Raw genomic sequence first — 20,960 nt, forward strand, 5'->3', positions numbered from 1 at the left:
ACATACATACACACATACACACACACTTTATTTAGACGCAGTAAAAACATAAGTTACAAGATTGAGATATATTAAAAAAAACTGATTTATTTGTTTGCCGTGTGGGAGTACGGGGAGGACAGTTGGTGATTTATAGATGGAAGGCTATTCCACAAATGTACCCCACTGTAGCCGAAACTACGTTTCAAAAAATGGGTATGGGGCTTAGGCAGAGCCAATTTGTTTTCACTATTTCTAAGTCCATAGTCTGTGTGAAGGGTTTAAATAGGCCTTTCAGGTACTCTGGAGACTGATCATTCAAAGTTTTTAAGTTCAATTTCAATTTTTTCTTTTTCCTTCTGATATATAGATTATCCCATCCTAGCTTACTGCAGAGGACGGTAGCGCTAGAATAGTAATCAGACGTGGTGATAACCCTAATGGCACGATTTTGTAGTTTTTGTAATTTGGCGGCTAACTCGTTGTTGAGACCGTCCCACACAGGACAGCAATAGTCAACATATGGTTCGATAATAGCTCTTTATAGCAACATAGCTGTATCTTCGCAAATGAACGGCCTTAACCTTTTAAGTGCACCTATACCAGAGGAGATAATCTTGGCAGTCTCATTAACATGTTTGGACCACATTAGATCTTGATCGATGTAGACTCCTAAGGATTTGGTGTGAGGCACTCAATCAATTTCATGACCTACAATTTGCACAGTAATTAAATGGCGAATTGTAGTGGCAAGTCTCTGACGTGAGCCTATACATTAGTTCAGTTTTAGCAATATTCAGGCTAAGCTTATTTACATTAAGCCATTCATGAAGGTTAGCTAGTTCAGTGTTTAGTGCTGATTCAAGCTGTGGTAAGCTACTGGCAGCGATGCTGATACTGGTTTCGTCAGCGTACATTTGTGGTAAGGCTTTACTCAGGCAATTTGGCAAGTCATTAATGTAAATAAGGAAAAGCATCATGGTGGAGCTACGGCAGCTTGAGGAGCTGGCAAACAGAGCACCATAACCATAAGAACAGAACCAAATGCAGAACCAAAAAGAAAATTGCCTCTGAAAATCCCTCTTGGGGAAGGGGTAATAAAGTATGTATGTATGTTAAACCATGCATCAACATTACTAGCCACCTGGATCTCTGGCCCATGCGCCCTGCAACAACAACAATGACGACAACAACATTGCGCAACATGGCAGCTTTGCTCCGACTAACACATGCAGCCTTAGTTTACAGTGTATATCTCTGCTATTGGACATCCATGTAATGGTCAATAGACAGCTGTCAAGACAAGGTATTCACTGACCAGTGTCACATGACCATATCGTGGGCTCAGGTTTAGAGCACAATGAAATCACATCTTTGTTTAAAGTTGACCACTGCCCTAGTACAGGTTTTCGAGTGGATCGCAGGGTCAAGCCACTTAATTGTTCGGGGAGCAGGAGGGGTACATGCAAAGGCCAAATTTTAGCACAAATTAACCCCTGGCACATTGTTGACTTTTCTTCTGAGATATTCCTTGCTCAATATTGCATATGTAATTTCTACAATCTTGGAAAAATTGGTTACGCTTTATTTGATAGTGCCCTTTCTGTTAACAAGGCTGTGACTAGCACAAACATGTCAAACTCTGACAAGTGTATTTAAACACAAATAAAGTAGACATTATTCAAGTCAAAGAAGGGGTGACGAATTGTGCATGGATTTTATTTAAGAAAGACTTCCATTCAGTTATGTAATTTTCAATTTGCCCAATACACTAGGCTATAATAATAATAATAATAATAATAATAATAATAATAATAATAACATTTATATATCGATATACATTAGACAAGGTGCTTAGTCTACCAAGCATGACACAACAGAAAGCACAAGAGGAAAAGAAGACCTTGTAAAATCTTTTATTAACTCAATATGTTCAGATGCAAATGGGCTTGGCTATATTCTTGATTTTCAAGAATCCATTTATTCAGAAGTCAGACAGCCTTGTAAGAGGTAAACCCACCTCCAGCATTCTGTTTTCAGATCACCATGCCCTGCTATTCCAACGGCAAATAACTCAACCACCTCTTAAAGGGTTGAAATTGATGCATTTATGAACGATATTTAGAATACATATTATTAGCAAATTGTGATGACGTAACACTGATGATCCTCTTCAGCTTACTGCTTTATTGGACAACACCCCCATGCATTCCCTATTTGGACCATCATGCTCCTGTTGTGCAAAAGGCTATTATTGTTTGATGTTGTGTCCCAAGGAGGAATGATATTTTTTTGGCTAAATGATGAGGGAGAAAAGCCAAAGGAATTGGAGAGCTTCTACATGTAAATCACATGCCAATTTGCTATCATTTTGTATTGTACGAATTTTGGGTGATTACTATATGTGGAAATGTTTTGGAGCCAGCAAGTCCCTGTTAAGTTTTTCCAAATGTACTGGATTCACCCATTTGTTTATGACAATTAAATTGATGCCATCAGGTTGCAAATTGCAATTCAGTCTAGTACCGTTATTGCTTGCTCTCTAAACCTGAAGTATATGATCTCAGCACAGCATCTTGCAACCAACCTTCTTATTGAATGTCTCCAATACTACCTCTAATGGCAAAAATAGTTAACCTCTCACTTGACTCAGCTTCTTTACTTATATTTGGAAGTTACTTTGGTAGGACTGTTGAATGATGTCACACCATTACAAAAAGATGGATTACACAGGCCCTGATGAGCAATTTGGAAAATATGTCAAAACTTGTGGAGATCGTTGTCCAAGCAACCACAACACTATTTGTTCTTTTAAAACTTATTCCCTGACAAGCTGCATAATATTCTTAATACAGTCACACTTCCCGTAAGTGATCACCCAAAATATTAAGCCTAGGTGGTCAGTTATGGGAGGTGGCTCCTAACGCAAGCTTAGACCATATTGGGCCAAAATTTTGCTTCATTAGCATATGGTAACTGTAGAGAATTACCCGTTTTTAATTCTTTTGTTTTTGGGGAAAAGTCAATTTCAAGAAAAACTACATAACAGTACTTCCCATTGAGAAATTTCCTTCTCCAATCTTATCCAATTTCCGCTCTATTATTTTTTACTATTAGTGGTTGTTTACAGGAGGTTAAAAACAAGAGAAAATTTCAATCTTGTGGCTCTGAAAGTGGCTGCGGTCGCTTATGAGATGGTCCCTTACAAGAGGTTCCAAATATAGTGATTTGACATGGAAACTTTTGGTATTTTCAAAAATGTTGTCGAGGAGAGGTGGTCGCAACTGGAGGTTCCACTGTAATTTGTTATATTTTATATTGTATTGTATTTTATAATAAAGTTTCCATATAACGCGTGCTCTGATTGGCTGAAAGAGTGTGCTTTATCAGAGAACAGAGTACGGGTTGATGATGGTAAGTTGGCTTTCAAATTTTTGCTTCGGAATTTTGCTGACAAATTTGCCCGAAATTAAACATCCCCTGTGATTCAGACAAACGCAATGGAAATGAGCTATTTGTCTGTAGTAAATATGGCTTGCAGAGACCATTGTTAGCAACAGTAGTGTTAAAACTGTACTAAAATGACAAGTTTTGCTATATTCCCGCTGACAAAACATGTAGCGAAATAAACAAATTCTCAACCTAAACAGTGCTTCGATAGAAGACATTATATTTGTTACGAAGGCAGAAATTATACTTAAGAAGTAAAACAACGACAGAAAACAATAATATTGAACTGTCAATAATATTGAACTGTCTCTATTTACAATGAGAAGCTTTATTTTTGTAAAAATGCTCAATTGCTCAAACAACACTTACATGCAATGTAGTAACGCTCGTTCTCCGGTCTTCTCAGGGAAGTGAACCGACAAGTGGTCAGTGCAAAGCTTGCTCTGATATTCTCTTCTGTGCTTGGAGTACATGTAGAACCAGTGAGAGCCATTTAGTCTTTCTAACTTTTACACTAGTTTGGGCAACCTTGCTGCATGTGGCTACAACCCGTACATAACTGTAGCTCCTTTCAAATTCAACTCGGCATTTCGCATTTTTATCCACAAGCTTTGAGCTCCGCATTTCGTAATTTCCACTGGAAAAGTGCACGTTTTCATGGGCCACAATATGGCCGGATTCCTCTGGACTATAAACCTTCACCTGCCTTTAGATCCGTATTTAAAAATTAACTTAAAAGCGAACTTTGAAGGCATCGTTCTTCTCTCTAAAGCTGCTCAAACTACTCCAAACTGAAAGCTTAGCTGAAGTCCAGTTTGTGATTGACAGCTGTCACTTCGTTAGCCAATCAAATTATTTGAATAATTCTAACAAGGATTGTGATTGGCTTATCTTAGCGTGCTTTATCAGAGAACAGTGCACGGTTGACGCCACTTTTGCTTGTTTGGAAAATAAAGTTTGGTTTGAAAATTCAGCCAAATGCATGGGGAAATTATTGGATTCTTTATCATAAAACAAATAAAGGAGCCTCGACTGTGCTCTGTTCTGTTGTAAAGCACTTGGGAAGCAGTAGAGCACTCGAGAAGTAGGGAAATACACTCGACTACGTCTCCTGTTTTCCCCTACACTTCTTCCGTGCTCTACCACTTCCTGCGTGCTTTACAACAGAATAGACCACAGTCAAGGCTTCTTTATTTGTTAAGTATTGTATTGTATTGTATTGTATATTCTATTCTATTCTATTATCTTATCCTATACTTATTTATTTTTTTACTGTGAGAAAGTGGGGGGGGAGGGGGTGCTAAATCCCCCATCCCCTCCCCTGCACAGTCCGTGAGTCTGGATGACTGATTTCGATACTGTACTGTTTTTCTTGGTTTTCAGGTCGCCAGTGGATGTATCAGACCTGCACAGAGTTTGGGTTTTTTCAGACCTCTGACTCTTATAAACAGCCTTTTGGAAACCTCTTCCCTTTGAAGTATGTTGAAACAAACAATTATACATTTTTATATATTCTTATTCATGTTTCACTGAAAAACACTTCCCTTCCCTTTTTTGTGAGTGTTTGGAACTTTCTGTTGATTATTTTAAACATGGGCCGAAACCAAAATGAGAGTTAGCACAGAGAAATGAAGGAAGTACAACTGTGCAAATGATCCTGTTAAAAAATTGGAATGGCATGGCTTTTTGAGAGATTATGCATTATTATTGCATAATTTCATATCATGGTAAATGGTTTGAACCCAGGAGTATCAGTATTTGGTAAAGTGTGATCATCTGGGTGAGGGTAGTTCTGAAAAGAACTGTTGTTGGTGACTGATGTTTCGACAACCTGAGCAGAAGTCATCTTCAGAGTCAAGTGAATAGTGTTTGTCAGTCGATGATGTTATAAGTCTGGTCTGTTGAACGTGATTGGTCAGTTTAGCCATGATGATATTGGCTGACAGACTCGTGTAAACTTTGTCGTCAGTCATTGGTCGGTTTTGATCCGTCTATTGTTGGTCAAATTGGTCAGGTTTTGGTCTGTCCATTGTTAGTCAAATTAAGTCGGTCTGTTAGAAGTCCATTTGTTGGTTTTGTTTCTGTCATGGATAAGTCGTTTACATGTATAAGGCGCTGGTGGTTGTTGACATCTGTTAAGAGGCATTTGTTCTAGGTTAGTGTACCAGCTCTCCAGAGTCAGTTGTTGAAAATAGTTTGTACTGTACATGTAGGTTAAGCACTGAGCAGAGCCCCAGTCAATGTTGTGGTTTGTCAGTTGATGATGTACAGCCATGTGATTGCTGGCATCACCATTTCTCGTGGCTCGTTTGTGTTCAGTCAGTCTCGTGTTAAGGTTTCTGCTAGTCTCACCAATGTAGGAAGCCTGGCAGTCAGAACATTTGATCTTGCAAACTGCTCCTTGTCTGTTTTCAGGTTTGTCCCTGTCTTTAACGTTGGTCAATAAGTGTTGTAAAGTAGTTGTAGGTTTGTGGGCTACACAGATGCTGTAGGGCTGTAGGATCCGTGAGATGGTCTCAGAAGTGCCCTTAATGTTAGGTATAGTCACTGTAGTAACAGGTGTTGGGTTCCTGTTCGATGTGTCAGCTTCAGTAGGTCGGTAACAGGTGTTGGGATCCTGTTCATTGCGTCAGCTTCTGTAGGTTGGTAAATGTTTCATCTAATAAAGTCAGCGTTGTAGTTGTTTTTCTGAAAAACATATTCAAGGTATCTGTTTTTGTCACATAAGCTGTCCGGTGTGTTAAACTAGTTGTGCTCGTCTTGTCAAAGTCTTTATAGTCATGGTTGTAGGATGATTCGTCAAGTAATCTGTTGGTATGTATCGGTTTTCTGTACCTGTAGTGTCCACTACAAACAGTTGCATGGAACAGCCATGGGGTCGCCTGTTTCTGTTGTTGTCGCAGAAATTGTGATGCAACACGTGGAGGAACGAGCCCTTGCAACTTGTCGACAAACAATACAGCTTTGGTTACGCTACGTTGATGACACCTTTACCGCCATTCACAAAGACGAAATCAATGATTTTCATGACCTTCTAAACAAACACAATGCTGACATCCAGTTTACTACAGAGATTGAAGAAAATGGAAAACTTCCTTTTCTAGACTGTTTGGTAAGCCGCAACAACAACAAACTGCAAACGACACTAATGGTTGGAACACAGGAAAAAGTGCCTCATCCAGAGAGTCCAAAATTCCACTATGCTCAATGAAATCAAACAATTCCTTGTAAAGTGCTGAGATGACTCTATTAACTTTAACCCATAGCCTTTCAATCCGCTGATTGTGGACACTTCTACCAACAATGAAACTACCTCTGTCTGATTCGCGATTAATGATCATGTACCTTGCCACATCTACATTCTCCATATCCTGGTCACCACGAACCCTGTAAGGGAGTCCAAATTCTTGCACCCCTTGCTTAAAATATTGAAGGATAGTACTTGCTTTGTTGTCTGTGCAACATTTCAGATATACTATGGCTCTGCTGTAGCCATCGATGCATCCATGGATGACGACTCTCCATGAGATTAGTTTATGGTTTGAATCAATGTACCACAGATGATTTGGACCAGTGACATTGTATGTTCTTCGACAGATTGCATACCAACGTCTCACAGCTCTACATGTACCTATAGCATCTATCCTCTTCAAGCTTTCTTTGATTCTGAACTGTTGAACATTTATACCCCTACCTTTGAGACTGCCTCTAACATAGGTTTGCCCACTATATGGCGTTTAGGGTCTGCTGTATCTGTCTTTCTAATTCTTCATCCATAATATCTGTGAAATTGTTTTCCACTCCAGACTCTTTCTTTCGTCTGTATAATGTTTGGTCAGAGATACCAAGACATGTTGCTATATTTCTCCAGTTCATTCCAGTCTCATGAAATTGCTCAATCATTTCCTTTGTAGTAATGTACGCCGGTCTTCCTCCTGTACTTGCGGAGAATGCCATGGAGGGTTCTCCTTTGGACGAACGCTGGATGCGTGTAAAATATCTGACGTCTTTCTCGTCTTGGTGACATCCTCTCTATATATTGTTGATGTTGTTGTTGTTATTATTATTATTATTATTAACATAGCTAACGACACTTCTAACACCTCAACATATTACCTAGACAGGAATTTTGTGACAGTGATATGGCGATAAGCATTCTTGTGTGTTCCTCAAGCTTCCATGCACAGATTTCTAATCCCACATGATCAGATGCATCATAAACTGAAGCTGCTCTTTCAACAATACTCGTTAGCAAATCAATAAACTCTGTAAAGGCTCAGTTACTCCACCATTTTGAGGATGAGAGAAAATCCCTCCAAAATACTCTCTGCTGACTGGTTATGGCTGACCAGCTCAGAAAAAACTAATCAATTCTCTCGAATGGTGATTTCTTTTTCTCACACAATGATTTTTCATTGTCAACAGTTAAATAAATCTCACATGGCAGTTTTTCATTCTCGATTAGTAATTATCATCTCGCATGACATTTTTTTATTCTCATATAGCAATTTTAATTTCTGATACAGTGACTTTCTAATCTCATGTAGTAATTTTCCAATCTCACACAGTGATTTCTCAATCTCACACATTGATCACTGAGACTCGATAGGTGATTTTGAACTTGACCCACTTTTGTCATGCAACAGTGCAACTCACTCTGCAGGAATTTTTTTCTTCACTTCTTTGCACTATTTTTTCTTCAGTCACCCTCCCTTGCATGAATTATGTTTTTTTGTTTTTTCCCCACCATCCCCCCACCCCATTCATTTTTCTAATTGTCGGTCCCTTATTTGCTTGTTTGTCATTTCGTGCACTACTCATGTGAAGTGGTAACCTGGAGTGACATACTCCCAATTTTAACATAAGTAACACTTGACTTTTTGCACGGTTTCAAGATGGGAAAGAACACTGATTTTTGTGTACTGGTAATTTACTTTGGATGCCTTTTATTTCAGAGAACTTGATTACATCATGAGAACAATAGAATTACTTTCAACAGTAATGACAAATTGATTCAAATTTAAGAAAAACATCTTGTGGATTGTCATGTAATCCAATAACATTGTAAGGCGGGCCTGTCACACCTACAACACATAACATTTTGCACATTGATACAGCATGTACCAATCATGTGAAATCAGCTATTACTAAGAGCCTGCGCTGACAAAATTTGTTTGACTCTATCAGATATCGTGACCAAAATTTTATCCATCAAATTTTCAAGTTAGCCGTAGTGGTAACCTGCGGTGCAACCGGCCATGTAACGAAGTCCTCCATATATACCGGCATATTGTAAAACATGGGCTGGAGTGGATTTGTAAAAGGTGGATTTGTAAAACATGGATTTGTAAAAGGTGGATTTGTAAAACATGGAGTTGTAAAAGGTGGATTTGTAAAACATCGAATTATAAAACATGGATTTGTAAACATGTATTTGTGAAAGGTGGATTTGTAGAAGGTGGAATTTTGTAAAACATGGATTTGTAAAAGGTGGAATTGTAAAACATGGATTTGTAAAAGGTGGATTTGTAAAACATGGATTTGTAAAAGGTGGATTTGTGAAACTTGGATTTGTAAAAGATGGAATTGTAAAACATGGATTTGCAAAATGTTGATTTGTAAAAGGTGGATTTTTAAAACATGGATTGTCGCCTATTTTAGTCTTTGTTGCAGATGAAATTTGCTGCCAATAAATTTTGTCTGCAATGCAGGCTATTGTAGCTTCCTTGGACACAGTGCTTTTCCCAACATAAGTTTTGGTGTACCAAAAGACGTACATTACTTAATTAGTTATTTGCGTTATAACAGACATAAAACCAGATGTCACAGATTCTTTTCTTCCCTTGTCTTTATTACTCTGGTTCAAGGGGACGGAACTGAAATTATTTCATTGACCTTTGACCAAAATAATTTTGCATAATTTAATTTTGGACACGAAAGTTTGTACTGGGCAGGGTAGAGATGGTGGCATTTAAGCTTCCAACTCTCCAAAAAGCGAAGACGTCCTTTGGAGTTTCCAGAATTCTCGTGGAATTCCCTTAAAATTAAAGAAGAGCTTGGAAGTAGGACGTTTGGGTCCGTATATTTGGCCGAGTTCAATGTTGTTGATGACCATTGTGACAGTGTTGTCAAGAAATTGAAAGGTAAATCTGCAGAATCCAAGTGACGCTTTCAAAAGGAAGCTGGTATTCTAAACAGTGTTAAAGGCCAAAGAAATATCTCCATTCTCTGTCTGTAATATCTCCATATTACAAACATTGGTGGTTGTGTTAGACCTATCACCATCTTATTCAAATCTAGAGTTTGAGAGAATTAGCTTCATTAAGGGTGAACGGAGCCACATTTACAATAAACAAATAAACAACAACAATTATTGTTGTTTGTTTGTTTGTTTAACTTTAAGAGACTTAAAATCCCCTTTCTCTTGATTCCAATTCATCCTTTCCAGGCATTGAAACACGTTAAGATTATCGTTAAGATTGTGGACAGTAGTATAGGGCGCTCAAATGAGCCGTAGCCAGTCAGGAGCCAAGGAAGACAATGGGCTATTGTTTGGAGAACAATGGATGCTGTTGTTCTCTAAATCCAAGATAGTGCCTTGAAAAATCGGACCAATCAGGAGCCGACTTGAAAATTCAAGATGGAGGCGCCCATGAAAGTGAGGCCATGTTGAAATCAAAGGAGACCTATGGCCAAACTCGTGGATTAGGTAATCTAAAGATGAAACATATTGGTGAACTTGCAATTACTGGTGTATTATTAAATGCTGTTAAAACAAGCCAGGTTTGTACCATGCCAGGTCGGACTTAACTCACAAAGTGTAGGCTTTTTTCGTTGGCTTTTTTTTGCACACATATTACAAAGACATACGTCCAGAATAGCAGAGCATGGAATGGTAAAGGCTAAGGGTTCTTGGGTCACAGAGGACACTCCTGCCCAACAAATCATAGAATACTCTCCCCCCTCCCCCCCCCCCTTCCCTCACACCAAGATCTTGATGTTGATCTGCCAGCTGGAAAAATTTGCATGTATTCAAGTCGTACGAGCTCACAAATGTTTTTCATTGCATTTCATTCACGGTTATAGGTAAGGTTTCTTATGACAGAGCACTTCTTTTCCAATGTGGAACCGCTAGCCTCTATATATATTGTAAGTAAAATACATCAAAATAAGTAGACTCTTTTGCAAGCATTTTCAGTGTTGATCGGAGAAATCTGTCGACCATAAATATGTGTTGAAACAATAATAATAAGAGCTTTATTGAAGTGTCAATGTATTTAGTATTAACTAATAATTGGGGACAAGCTCACAGGGGGTTTCTTTCCCCATTGTTATCTTTTCAATCAGGAAGCAAAAGTGTAAACAAAAGACAGCGTAAAAATCATTTAAGCTTGTCAAAATCAAGTATTTGGGAGTTTCTTTCCAAGTTTATGTGCATTTCACATGGCGTCGACAAAACTTGGATCGGATCGGATCACGGACTGGATCACGGACCTGATCACGGACTGGATCACGGACCAGATCACATCCCACTTAGAGTTCAGATCAACGTACTAAAATAAACAAGAAAAGTATAGTGAACACAATTTTAATCTAAACTTGACTCAGTGCCAGTTGAACATGGACAACTCACTACTGCAAGGCTGACACAATGTCGTAGAGTTAAAACAATATTTTGGCTGGCCTCAGGTTTAGATGTTACTAAATTATAAAAATGAAATTACAATATTATACAATGGTGCTGATGTTTGTCTTCCATTCAATAGCTGTTTCGTTCATTAAAAGTTGTTTGTTTCGCTCATATAAGTTCATTGAGGTCGAGGAATAAGACACATTCTCATCAAAGCTTACCACATTAGCTTTATAGGTCACTTTCCAGCAAACAAATGCACATCTCCTGGTCATTTTGAACGCCTGGACGACTCAAATGTTCCTGAAATTCAGCTTTCAAGTTGGCCATAGTACTAATTTGAACATTTGAAGTCAACTCCACTTCAATTTAGCGAAACAACTACATTGTAATATTAATGGTCATGTAAAAGCTACAAAATCATCAATACTCGGGCTGACACGATGCATGCATTGAGTAGTAGGCTTGCACTGACTGCACTGTTACTATTCCAATATGGTGTCAGGCTCGGTTACTATTCCAATATGGCATCGGGCGCGGTTACTACTCCAACATGGTGTCGGACTCGGGCGCTCTCGTTCGGGCCGACTAATTACGAGCAGTGTCTACACCTGAGTGAGTGAGTGAGTGAGTGATTGAGTGACATATTTGCATATCGGAGTCCCTGCAACAAACACGTTTCTACACTTCGCTTATCCACGAGTTTAAAAACTATGACTCTATATACTCAACCCAATATTATATCAAGTATATAAATAGAGCCATCTTGGTCAATTTCCAGCACAGACCACTGAAACTTGGTAGGCTAATAGTTCTACAGATAACACACCTACGGCAATAAAAAATTCTGTTCCCATGGCAACTCACTTTTTTCCAGTCCCCGCCACTTGATTTCAATATTTTAGTAATTTTCAACTCAAAAAATATTTAAAAAGGCCATGAACTCGACCTAACATATTAATATGCTTGCTGGATCATGCATATGAGGCACCATTAGCAAAATTAATATCAAAATGGAATGCCAAAGGTGGCCAGAAAAGCCATTGATATTGGGGAGGTCTGGAACCCAGTATGTTGCCACAGTAACAAAACTGTCAAGCTCATATTGTGGAGCACATTTAGTAGAATCTTACTGCAAAGTATCAAACATTTCTCATACAAGTTGGCTGAGATATCTTTCATTACATTTGATGAAAATTTGGTTGAGTGTATGACGTCATCACTTGGTAATTTGCATATTTTTAAAACTTGAATATCTCTGGAACAAAAAGAGATATTTGAAAATAGTAAACAGCATTTCCTTATCATTCAGACTACTTGTTTATGTTTTGAAATGGCTTAGATAGGAAAGACGGGATTTTCCTCATAGCACCACTTTAAATTGTTATAAACAAAACAAAGAGTCCGACTCTTTATAACATTTATTGAAAAATAACAACATGAACTCCAAAGGGAGAATAGATTATAATTTTAAATCTTCTAGTCTTGACCTTTGGTAATCCGCAAAGTGCTGGGAACTAGACTCGTTTCCAGTTTCTCAGACTCTTGGTCCCACCTCCTCCTCCCCTATACTTACCTTGCCTAATTTGCTTCTTTTTTCTTCTCCTCCTTTACATTTCCCAAAAATTTATCATGGCATGTTTCGTTGTGTTTGAGCGAAACAAACTTCACCAGTTTTTAAAGATTGTTTCCTTTTCACTTAAGTGCTTGATTTACGCTTTTTTGAGTTTTTCTTTATTCTCTGCCTCGTTTTTTCACTGATTTTAAGTTTCGTTGGCTGTTCCTATATTCCAAAAGGAACGTTCCTCAAGTATCGACTGTTCCTCATTTTTGTGTTCCTATTGACTATAAGAGGACCAGATTTTTTGCATGGTAGAAACAAAATGTTCACTCTAGTGTAAAAGAGGAACATTTCGTTCCGAGTTCCCAACTGTAAATGGAACATATTGTTCTCAAACTGATAAATTAGGACTGTTTTGTTCCGAGTTCCTTTCTGTGCATGGAACACATTGTTCCGAAATTGATAAACTAGGACTGTTTTGTTCTGAGGTCCCCTCTGTAAATGGAACACATTGTTCCCAAATTGGTCATTTACAGTACTGTGCAAAAAGAATGCAAACGAAATTCGCTACTTTTCGCGACTTTTCAGTGCTTTTCGATGAAATTTAAAGAAATTTCGAGTGAAACGATTTTTCGTACGAAGTTCGACGAATTTTCGAAAGGTCTATTGTTTTAATCAAAACGATAATTCGGGCTCTTCTTCGCAAGACCGCGCGAATATTCACGCGAAATATCGTTGAGAGTAACGAACTTTCGAGAGAAAGAGTTCGCAGCGCGGCGAAAAGTCGCACGAAAATTCGCTCTATGAACAATGTTCGAAAACAGATGTAAACATCCCTCTGTATTTAAAAATTCAAACTTACCCAGTTCATTAACTCTCCTGAGACTTCATCTCCATGCTCACAGTGTGATGCAAATGGTCGCGTAAACATGGCAACCATTGTTTATATCCATACATTCAAAGATCGATCGTCAGTTACTCCTGAGCAATCATGCCCACCGTATCAAACTACACGCGTACTCGAATTGAGTCTCTTTATCAACAAAATCTTCATCCAGTGGAGATGTTTAAGGTGTTAAAAGGAGAAGATTTGAAAGTCAGTTTCGCAACGGTCACGCGTATAATCAAGAAACTGAAACTCACGGGATCCACGAAGAAAGGAACGAGTACTGGAAGACCCAGAAAGTTAAATGCTGAAGCCAGAGCATTTATAGAAGATCAGATGCGGAAGGATGATGAAACAACCAGCCGCGCGATCCAAAAGAAGTTAGCCAGACGTGGAGTCGTGGTCCATCCATCAACAGTGCGGAGATCCCGAAAACAGCAGGGCTGGACTCTTCAACGAACGAGATACTGTCAGCTGATTAGAGATGCGAACAAAGTCAAACGCTTAGAGTTCGCCCAGAAAGTTTTAGAGACCGGCGATACTTTTGACAACGTCATTTTTACTGATGAATGCTCAGTCTCCCTTGAACAATTTCGCCGTACATGTTACAGGAAAGTCGGCGAACCTGCAAGAAGAAAGCCTAAACCGAAGCACCCACTGAAATTACACGTTTGGGCTGGAATAAGCAGACAAGGTGGGACGAAAATTTGCATCTTCGAAGGAATCATGGCCGCTGACCTTTACTGCGATATCCTTAAAAGCTATCTGGTGCCTTTCATCAACGCGCAGCTCCCGGATCACCGCTTCATGCAGGACAATGACCCTAAGCACACTTCACGAGCAGCCAAAACGTTCTTTGATGAGAATGGGATCAACTGGTGGCCAACCCCCCCGGAGAGCCCAGACCTAAACCCAATTGAGAACCTCTGGCACGAGCTGAAATACTACCTGGAAACAAAGGTCAAGCCCCGCTCAAAACAGGAACTGATCGACGGCATTAAGAAGTTTTGGAGGAAGAAGGTGGATGCAACGAAATGTGCGAGATATATTGACCATGTCTTGTACAAAGCCATTCCAGCTGTGGTTGAATTACATGGAGCAGCAACCAAGTACTAAAAGTTCTTGATGAACTTTAAAAAAACGGCTCCTTTAGGAGCCACCAATCTGAGGAAAGTCAATGACCAATAAAACAGAAACAGTTATCTTTTATCCTCTTTTACCTACCTTTGTAGCGTAAGAGTTCTTTCTGGGACTAGCTCTGAGTATTTTGGCTTTCTTTAATTTTTTTTTATAAGCGAGTACTGATGGTGCTTGCTGTTACGTGGTAAATTGCTAAATTATTCGCTAAGAGTTCGGATCAAATTTGGCTTCATCCCGCTTCACATTAGTATTTGAAAGGAATGTTTCCTTGCAATATAAATGTGCAAAACAGATCTAGAGTTGGCAAATGGATCATCGTGACGTCAACAAGCAAGTTTAACATCCCGAGCGCCCAAATATTACCGAAGCAAAACAGCGCATTATAAACAATAACGAAATCGACGAAAGAAAAAAAAACACAAAACAAAACAACGCATTGACATATTAAAATTATCTTTAAATCTGTTTCACTAAACTAAAGATACTGTTTAGTTCAATGGAACAGACTAAAGATAATTTATTTTATAAAGACACTGAGTCCGCGGGATGCTTTCAATAAGAGTTTAATTCACTGAAGCTAAGCAAAACAGCACTGGTTGACACTGATTAACGTGCCGCAGTGCCTTTCCTTCAATGAAACCGACTCAGTAAACAATGAACTATTAAAATGTGGACCGATTGAAAACACACCTCCCCGCATCTACTCCAGATTAAAATAAAAAACACAACGCAACAAACAACAAGCTTAGATAGAACGTTATTGACAGTCGAACTGGTAAGGGCATCACACTGTTGTATCTCTTCATACACAAACTATTGATCGAATAAACGTTAAGCTTGTAGGTTTTTGAAATATCTTGTGAATTCTTTTGAATAGTTTCATTCGGGTTGTGTTGACACTCAGCTTAATTGCTTAAGCTTAATTGTTTTGAAGGTCATCGAAGGGCTGTGTGTACAGTTGTCAGTTCCATTCATTCATAAATACCATACGCTTACCGACAATCAACGAAATATCGTTTCGGGATTGTGATTTTTCGTTTAGCTACGCGAATTTTCGTTTCATTTCTGGTGAAATCTCATCGAAATACCGTTCTTAGATTAGCGAATTTTCGTGTCGCTCAACGAATTTTCTTTGAAATATCGCCCGATAAATCACGATTCTTCGCTCGAAATTTCTACGATATTTCGCGGGAACAATAGCCGAATTTCGAGGAAATTCGTTTGCATTCTTTTTGCACAGTACTGTAGGACTGTTTTGTTCCAATTTCCTATCTGTTAATGGAACACATTGTTCCCAAATTGGTCAGTTAGGACTGTTTTGTTCTGAGTTTCTATCTGTTGATGGAATACATTGTTCTCAAATTGGTCATTTAGGACTGTTTTGTTCCGAGTTTCTATCTGTTGATGGAACACATTGTTCCAAAATTGGTCATTTAGGACTGTTTTGTTCCGAATTCGTATCTGTAAATGGAACACATTGTTCCCAAATTGGTAAATTAGAACTGTTTTGTTCCGAGTTTCTATCTGTTGATGGAACACATTGTTCCCAAATTTGTAAATTAGGACTGTTTTGTTCCGAATTCTCATCTGCCAATGGAACATATCGTTCCCAAATTGATACTTTTGTTCCGAATTCCCATCTGTGAATGGAACATGTACAGTTCGTTCCCAAATTGGCCACTTATTACGAAATATAGGACTGTTTTTTCCGAGTTCCTATCCATAAATGGAACATATTGTTCCCAAATTGATAATTTAGGACCTTTTCTTCCGAGTTCCTCTCTGTAATGGAACATATTGTTCCCAATTTGGTCATTTGGGACCAGATTTCGGACCATTTCTCTGCGCATTCCTATTTTGTTCCCAAATGGAGGTGTCCTTTGTAAGGCAAACAATTGGGCGTGCTCAGACCTGCTTGGGCAAGTTTGGTTGCATGTCACTGTCATGAATTTTGCACAATAGTAATGAGGGCGGGCAAGTAAGGGCATGACTTGGCAAATACAAACATATATGCAGTTCCTTTGCTTGTCATCAGCTCCTTGGTTATGGGTCAGATTTAAAGGAGATCGTGTTGGCTAAATGCTCTTCAAAAGGTAAAATGAGCAAGAAGTGCAAAGTCAATTGGTCGGACATTGATGGAGCATCACCCAAACCAAAATGGCTTCACTTGGAAAAGGATGAAACTGACAGGTTGTATCACTGCCCAATATGAGAGTGTGACCATGATGGATTTCAAAGTCAAAGAGGGTGCAGAAAACATGTTAATACCAAGCACAGTTGGTTCTTTTATTTCGATGAAAAGCCCAATTCGAAAGAAATCAGTTTCGCTAAAGGTAGCAAGAAATGTTCCAATGGTGAACACAATTCAAGATCAAACAAGTGAGACTACAAAACATGCCGGAAAGTTACTTCCCTCATTTTCATTGTCGTGTGACATTGGTGAAGTATTCACGAGATGGTTGACTGGAAGTGGTGGTGGTTGCAAGAAAGATCGCGCAGCTCAACAAATAGTGACAAGATGCTTTAAGTTTCTTAGATTTTGTTGTGAAGACGAGGAAGAGTTGACTTTTGGCATGGTGGACTTTAGTTTGTGTTCTCCAAATTTGTTGTTCAATTTTATCGACTACTTACAAGACGAATGCAAGCTTGGACATGGTGAACGTTTAGGCTACATAGATGCCATTTCTGAAATGATAGACTTCAGAAAGCTTCATGGCGTATCAGAGGCAGTCTTTCGAAAGTTCTCTGCAACAGAGCTGTACCTCAAAAGAGAGCAAAAGACAGTTGCTAAGATGATGAGATTGCAGCGGACACAGGATTTAGACATCAAAACACTAGAAGCGAGAGGCCATTGGGCAACAATGGAGGAGTTGTTGGAGGTTTGAGCTGTTAAATTTTGAATATTAATTTTTTTTAACGGGTTTTGAGAAATCGCTCTAACAAATTGCTACAAAAACCCTTCGGTTATTCCTATCCTTAACGCCAAAAAATATAAATAAATCACTTGGTTTGTTTTTCACAAGGTAGTAAATTCAATTAGAGCTGATGAATCGTCACCACTTGTTCCTACGAGATGTTTGCTATTTTTAGTTACAAATTGTAACTCGACACTTTCGTTTTTCATATGGGAGTAAATTCAATTAGAGCTTACAAGTTATCGACTATTGTTCCCAGGATATTAAACAAAAAAGAAGCTTTCATTTCTAGAGTGTTTTTACGCCTCTGTAGTAGCTGTTTAATAGTTTTATTTGATGACATTCATTTTAGTCCGATGTTTTTAAAGGTAAAAAGTATGAAAACTGTTCAAATGTTCTTTGAAGACTGCGTGGCGTCAAGTTAAAGTGCATTTAATTAAATCAGACTTTCAACGTGTCAAAGAGGTTTTTTTCTTTCTATTTTTGGTGAAGTTGTGTTGTGTTATGCTGCGTTGTGTTGTGTAAAAGGATAAACTTACAACTCTTATAAAATGCGAAAAAGTCTTTAAATTAACTTGAGTATTTTTGAGCAAAAATTCCTCTCAGGGGTTGGAAAGGTTATGTGATCGGTGAGTGAGGGAGTTATGCATGTGCATGTGTCACACCAGTCACAGTGCGGGTTGTATCAAAGAACGAATCAAATTTCCTGTCAGAAAATAAGATGGTATCTACATTAATCTGGAGACGTGTCAGATAACTGAAGTTTGTTCAGTCAAACATTTTATGGCTTACTATTTAGCTATATTACCATGACCGATGTAACATCGCAACCATAAAAACTTGTCAAATTAACCAAATCATCACTGTACCATGAATGCTTCTATCTCCGACACTTCACACAAAAAAATAACTCTTGCATGCCTTGCGTGCCTATGTTTTGAGACAGTCTGAACTTCCAGTTTTAGATGGCAGTCTGAAAAACAATTCCACCAAATCCATGAATTCCGTCCAATTTGGATCTTCTTAGAGAGGGTTTGAACTTCCAGTTTCAAATGGCAGTCGGCCGCTTCGTAAGATATTCTAATTACGATGGATTTTAAGGATTTAGTGGAGATATGAATATCTTAACTGTGTATTCTTCTCTTTATTACTGTAAGTTTCCCTTATAAATATTAAATATTAAATATATTCCAAAAGACACTTAAGGAACGGGGACATTTGAGAAACGATCCTCTTCCATTTCCTTCTTCTCCTTTGCCATCTCCTCTTCCACCTCCTCCTCCACCTCCTCCCCCTCCTCTTCCACTTCCTTCTCCTACTCCACCTCCTCCTCCTCCCCCTGCTTTTCCTCTACCACCTCGTCCTTCTCGTTTTTCTTCTCCTCTTACTTTTTCCATTTTTTCTCCTCCTCCTCCTCCCCCTCTTTCTTTTCATCCTCCATGACCTCCTCCTCCTCCTTCTCGTCCTCCCCTATCCTTAATTTGCTTATTTTTTCTCCTCCTCCTTCTCAACTCTTCAGAGAAAACTTTTGAAGACAGCATTAGGCAATTCAAACGAAAATTAAGAGCAAGGGGTCATCCAGATAACCTTTCGCAGGAGATTCTTTCAGAAGTTAAATTTAACGAAAGATCATCAGTGCTACAAAATAAACAAAAGACGCACAAAAGAATCTTGCCGTTCGTAACAGAATATCACCCTTCTGTGCCTAATCTTAAGAATATTCTAATGGCAAAGTGGCACCTTATAAAGAACCAACCTGTGGTTAGAGAAAATTAATATTTAAAGACCGTCTTATCCTTTTGTGCAGAAAAGGGAGGTCGTTAAAAGATATACTCGTTAGAGCCAAACTTTGAAGGTCAACGATAACACCAAAGGACCAATGGGAGTCGTGTTTGGCCTGTCTATTTTATTCACCAAAATTATAATCAATTCTCCCTCTAAAGTTCATGTTATTATTATTCAATGAATGTTATAAACACTCAGACTCTGTTTTGTTTATAACAATTTAATGACATTACTGTGGGGTATACCCCCTTATCCCCGTCTTCTTATTGGTCATTAACCACGTGATATCACATACCCCCATATCCCCCATCTTCTCATTGGTTGTTAACCACGGGACATTGTCTACTGTTTTGTGAATACCCGTTTACAAGTCAAACGTTCTTGAGAGAATTCATTTTACTTGTGACATCGTTCAGCACACATCTCCTTTGTAGTTTCTTTCCTGTCTTGGCAGTTATGGACTTGAGTGATCACAAGTTGTGTGACACTTTGGAGGAAAGGGCCATGTTTGATGTACATGATTTTTGTCGCTATTTGAAAACTGCTTATTATTCGAGCAGCTGTTTTATTTGAAGCGATTAGTTTGTAGTGTATGTAAATGAAGTTAGATCTTTAGTTCAAGCACAAAAAGTCTGAAATTTCTTTCATGTTATTCTCAAGGGTAAAGATACAGCTTCTAAACATGTACTTTTTGGTTTTAATTTATTCCACATTTCATCTCTGACTAATTATGTTTATTCTTCAATGGTCGCCCAAGATGCCTATTGTTTGTTCAAGATTCCTTTGAATGATGCTTTTCTCAAGGGAACAGTCGAGGTCAAGGAAATTAGATTTTATTGCAAAGTGCCATTAGCCATTCATTTCCACTTGAAGTCTTTCAATTGTATTTTTTTTCTTCTCACCCTTTACCCTATATATTTTTGCCTTCCCTTATTATTTGTTACTTGCCAAAGATTGCATTCATGCTTTTTAAAAGTGTTATCTTATTTGAGACACAATGACCAGCTTTCTGTAATTTTAGCACAAACGTTTTGGACATTAATTAAAAGTTCATTTGAAATTGTGTGATGATGATAGAAACCAGTCTTTTTATTCGATCAACATGGTAATGACGTCATATCTTGTAATGTTAGCACAAAAGTTTTGATATTAAAGTTTGTGACATTTGACATTGTGTGATGTTTGGTGTAATGTTCTCCTTAAGAGAGGAGACTGGGGAGGAGCCAATATTTTAATTCATTCTGATTGGATCCTGATGAGGTCATCATCCCATGATGCTTTGGGACAGCCCCCAATAGTCAGATCTCGGACCCAAGTCTCTCAGTCTTTATCATGGCTGCTTGCCGGACGGACTTCTGTCATTTAGGACCCCAGGACACTGTAAGTATTGATTTTGAAGTTGCGTGACATTTTGCGTAACCCCCGTGACATTTTTGCATGACCCTGGCATGATTTGTGTCACCATAGAAATCCGTGAGACCAATCCCAGTCCTTCTTCAAGGCTGGTGGGCGGTTTTCCGACATGGCCTCACTTTCATGGGTGCCGCCATCTTGAATTTAAAAAGTCGGCTCCTGATTGGTCCAACTTTTCAAGGTGCCATCTTGAATTTGGAG

The 20,960-nt window shown here is 38.6% G+C and overlaps 2 protein-coding genes across 4 annotated transcripts in view; one reads left to right on the forward strand and one right to left on the reverse strand.

Moving 5' to 3' along the window:
* Nucleotides 1-20,960, forward strand: part of LOC145492341 (putative serine protease K12H4.7) — a 125,390-nt gene that overhangs the window by 46,408 nt on the left and 58,022 nt on the right. For all 3 annotated transcript variants that reach the window (XM_081471782.1, XM_081471781.1, XM_081471780.1), the window contains exon 6: nt 4,813-4,906. In XM_081471782.1, the coding sequence (XP_081327908.1) occupies nt 4,813-4,906 (94 nt within the window). The remainder of the gene's footprint in view (nt 1-4,812; nt 4,907-20,960) is intronic.
* Nucleotides 1-20,960, reverse strand: part of LOC145492299 (uncharacterized) — an 83,125-nt gene that overhangs the window by 8,101 nt on the left and 54,064 nt on the right. The window lies entirely within an intron of this gene.

This window comes from Orbicella franksi, chromosome 7, assembly GCF_964199315.1.
Source record: "Orbicella franksi chromosome 7, jaOrbFran1.1, whole genome shotgun sequence".
NCBI lineage: Eukaryota > Metazoa > Cnidaria > Anthozoa > Scleractinia > Merulinidae > Orbicella > Orbicella franksi.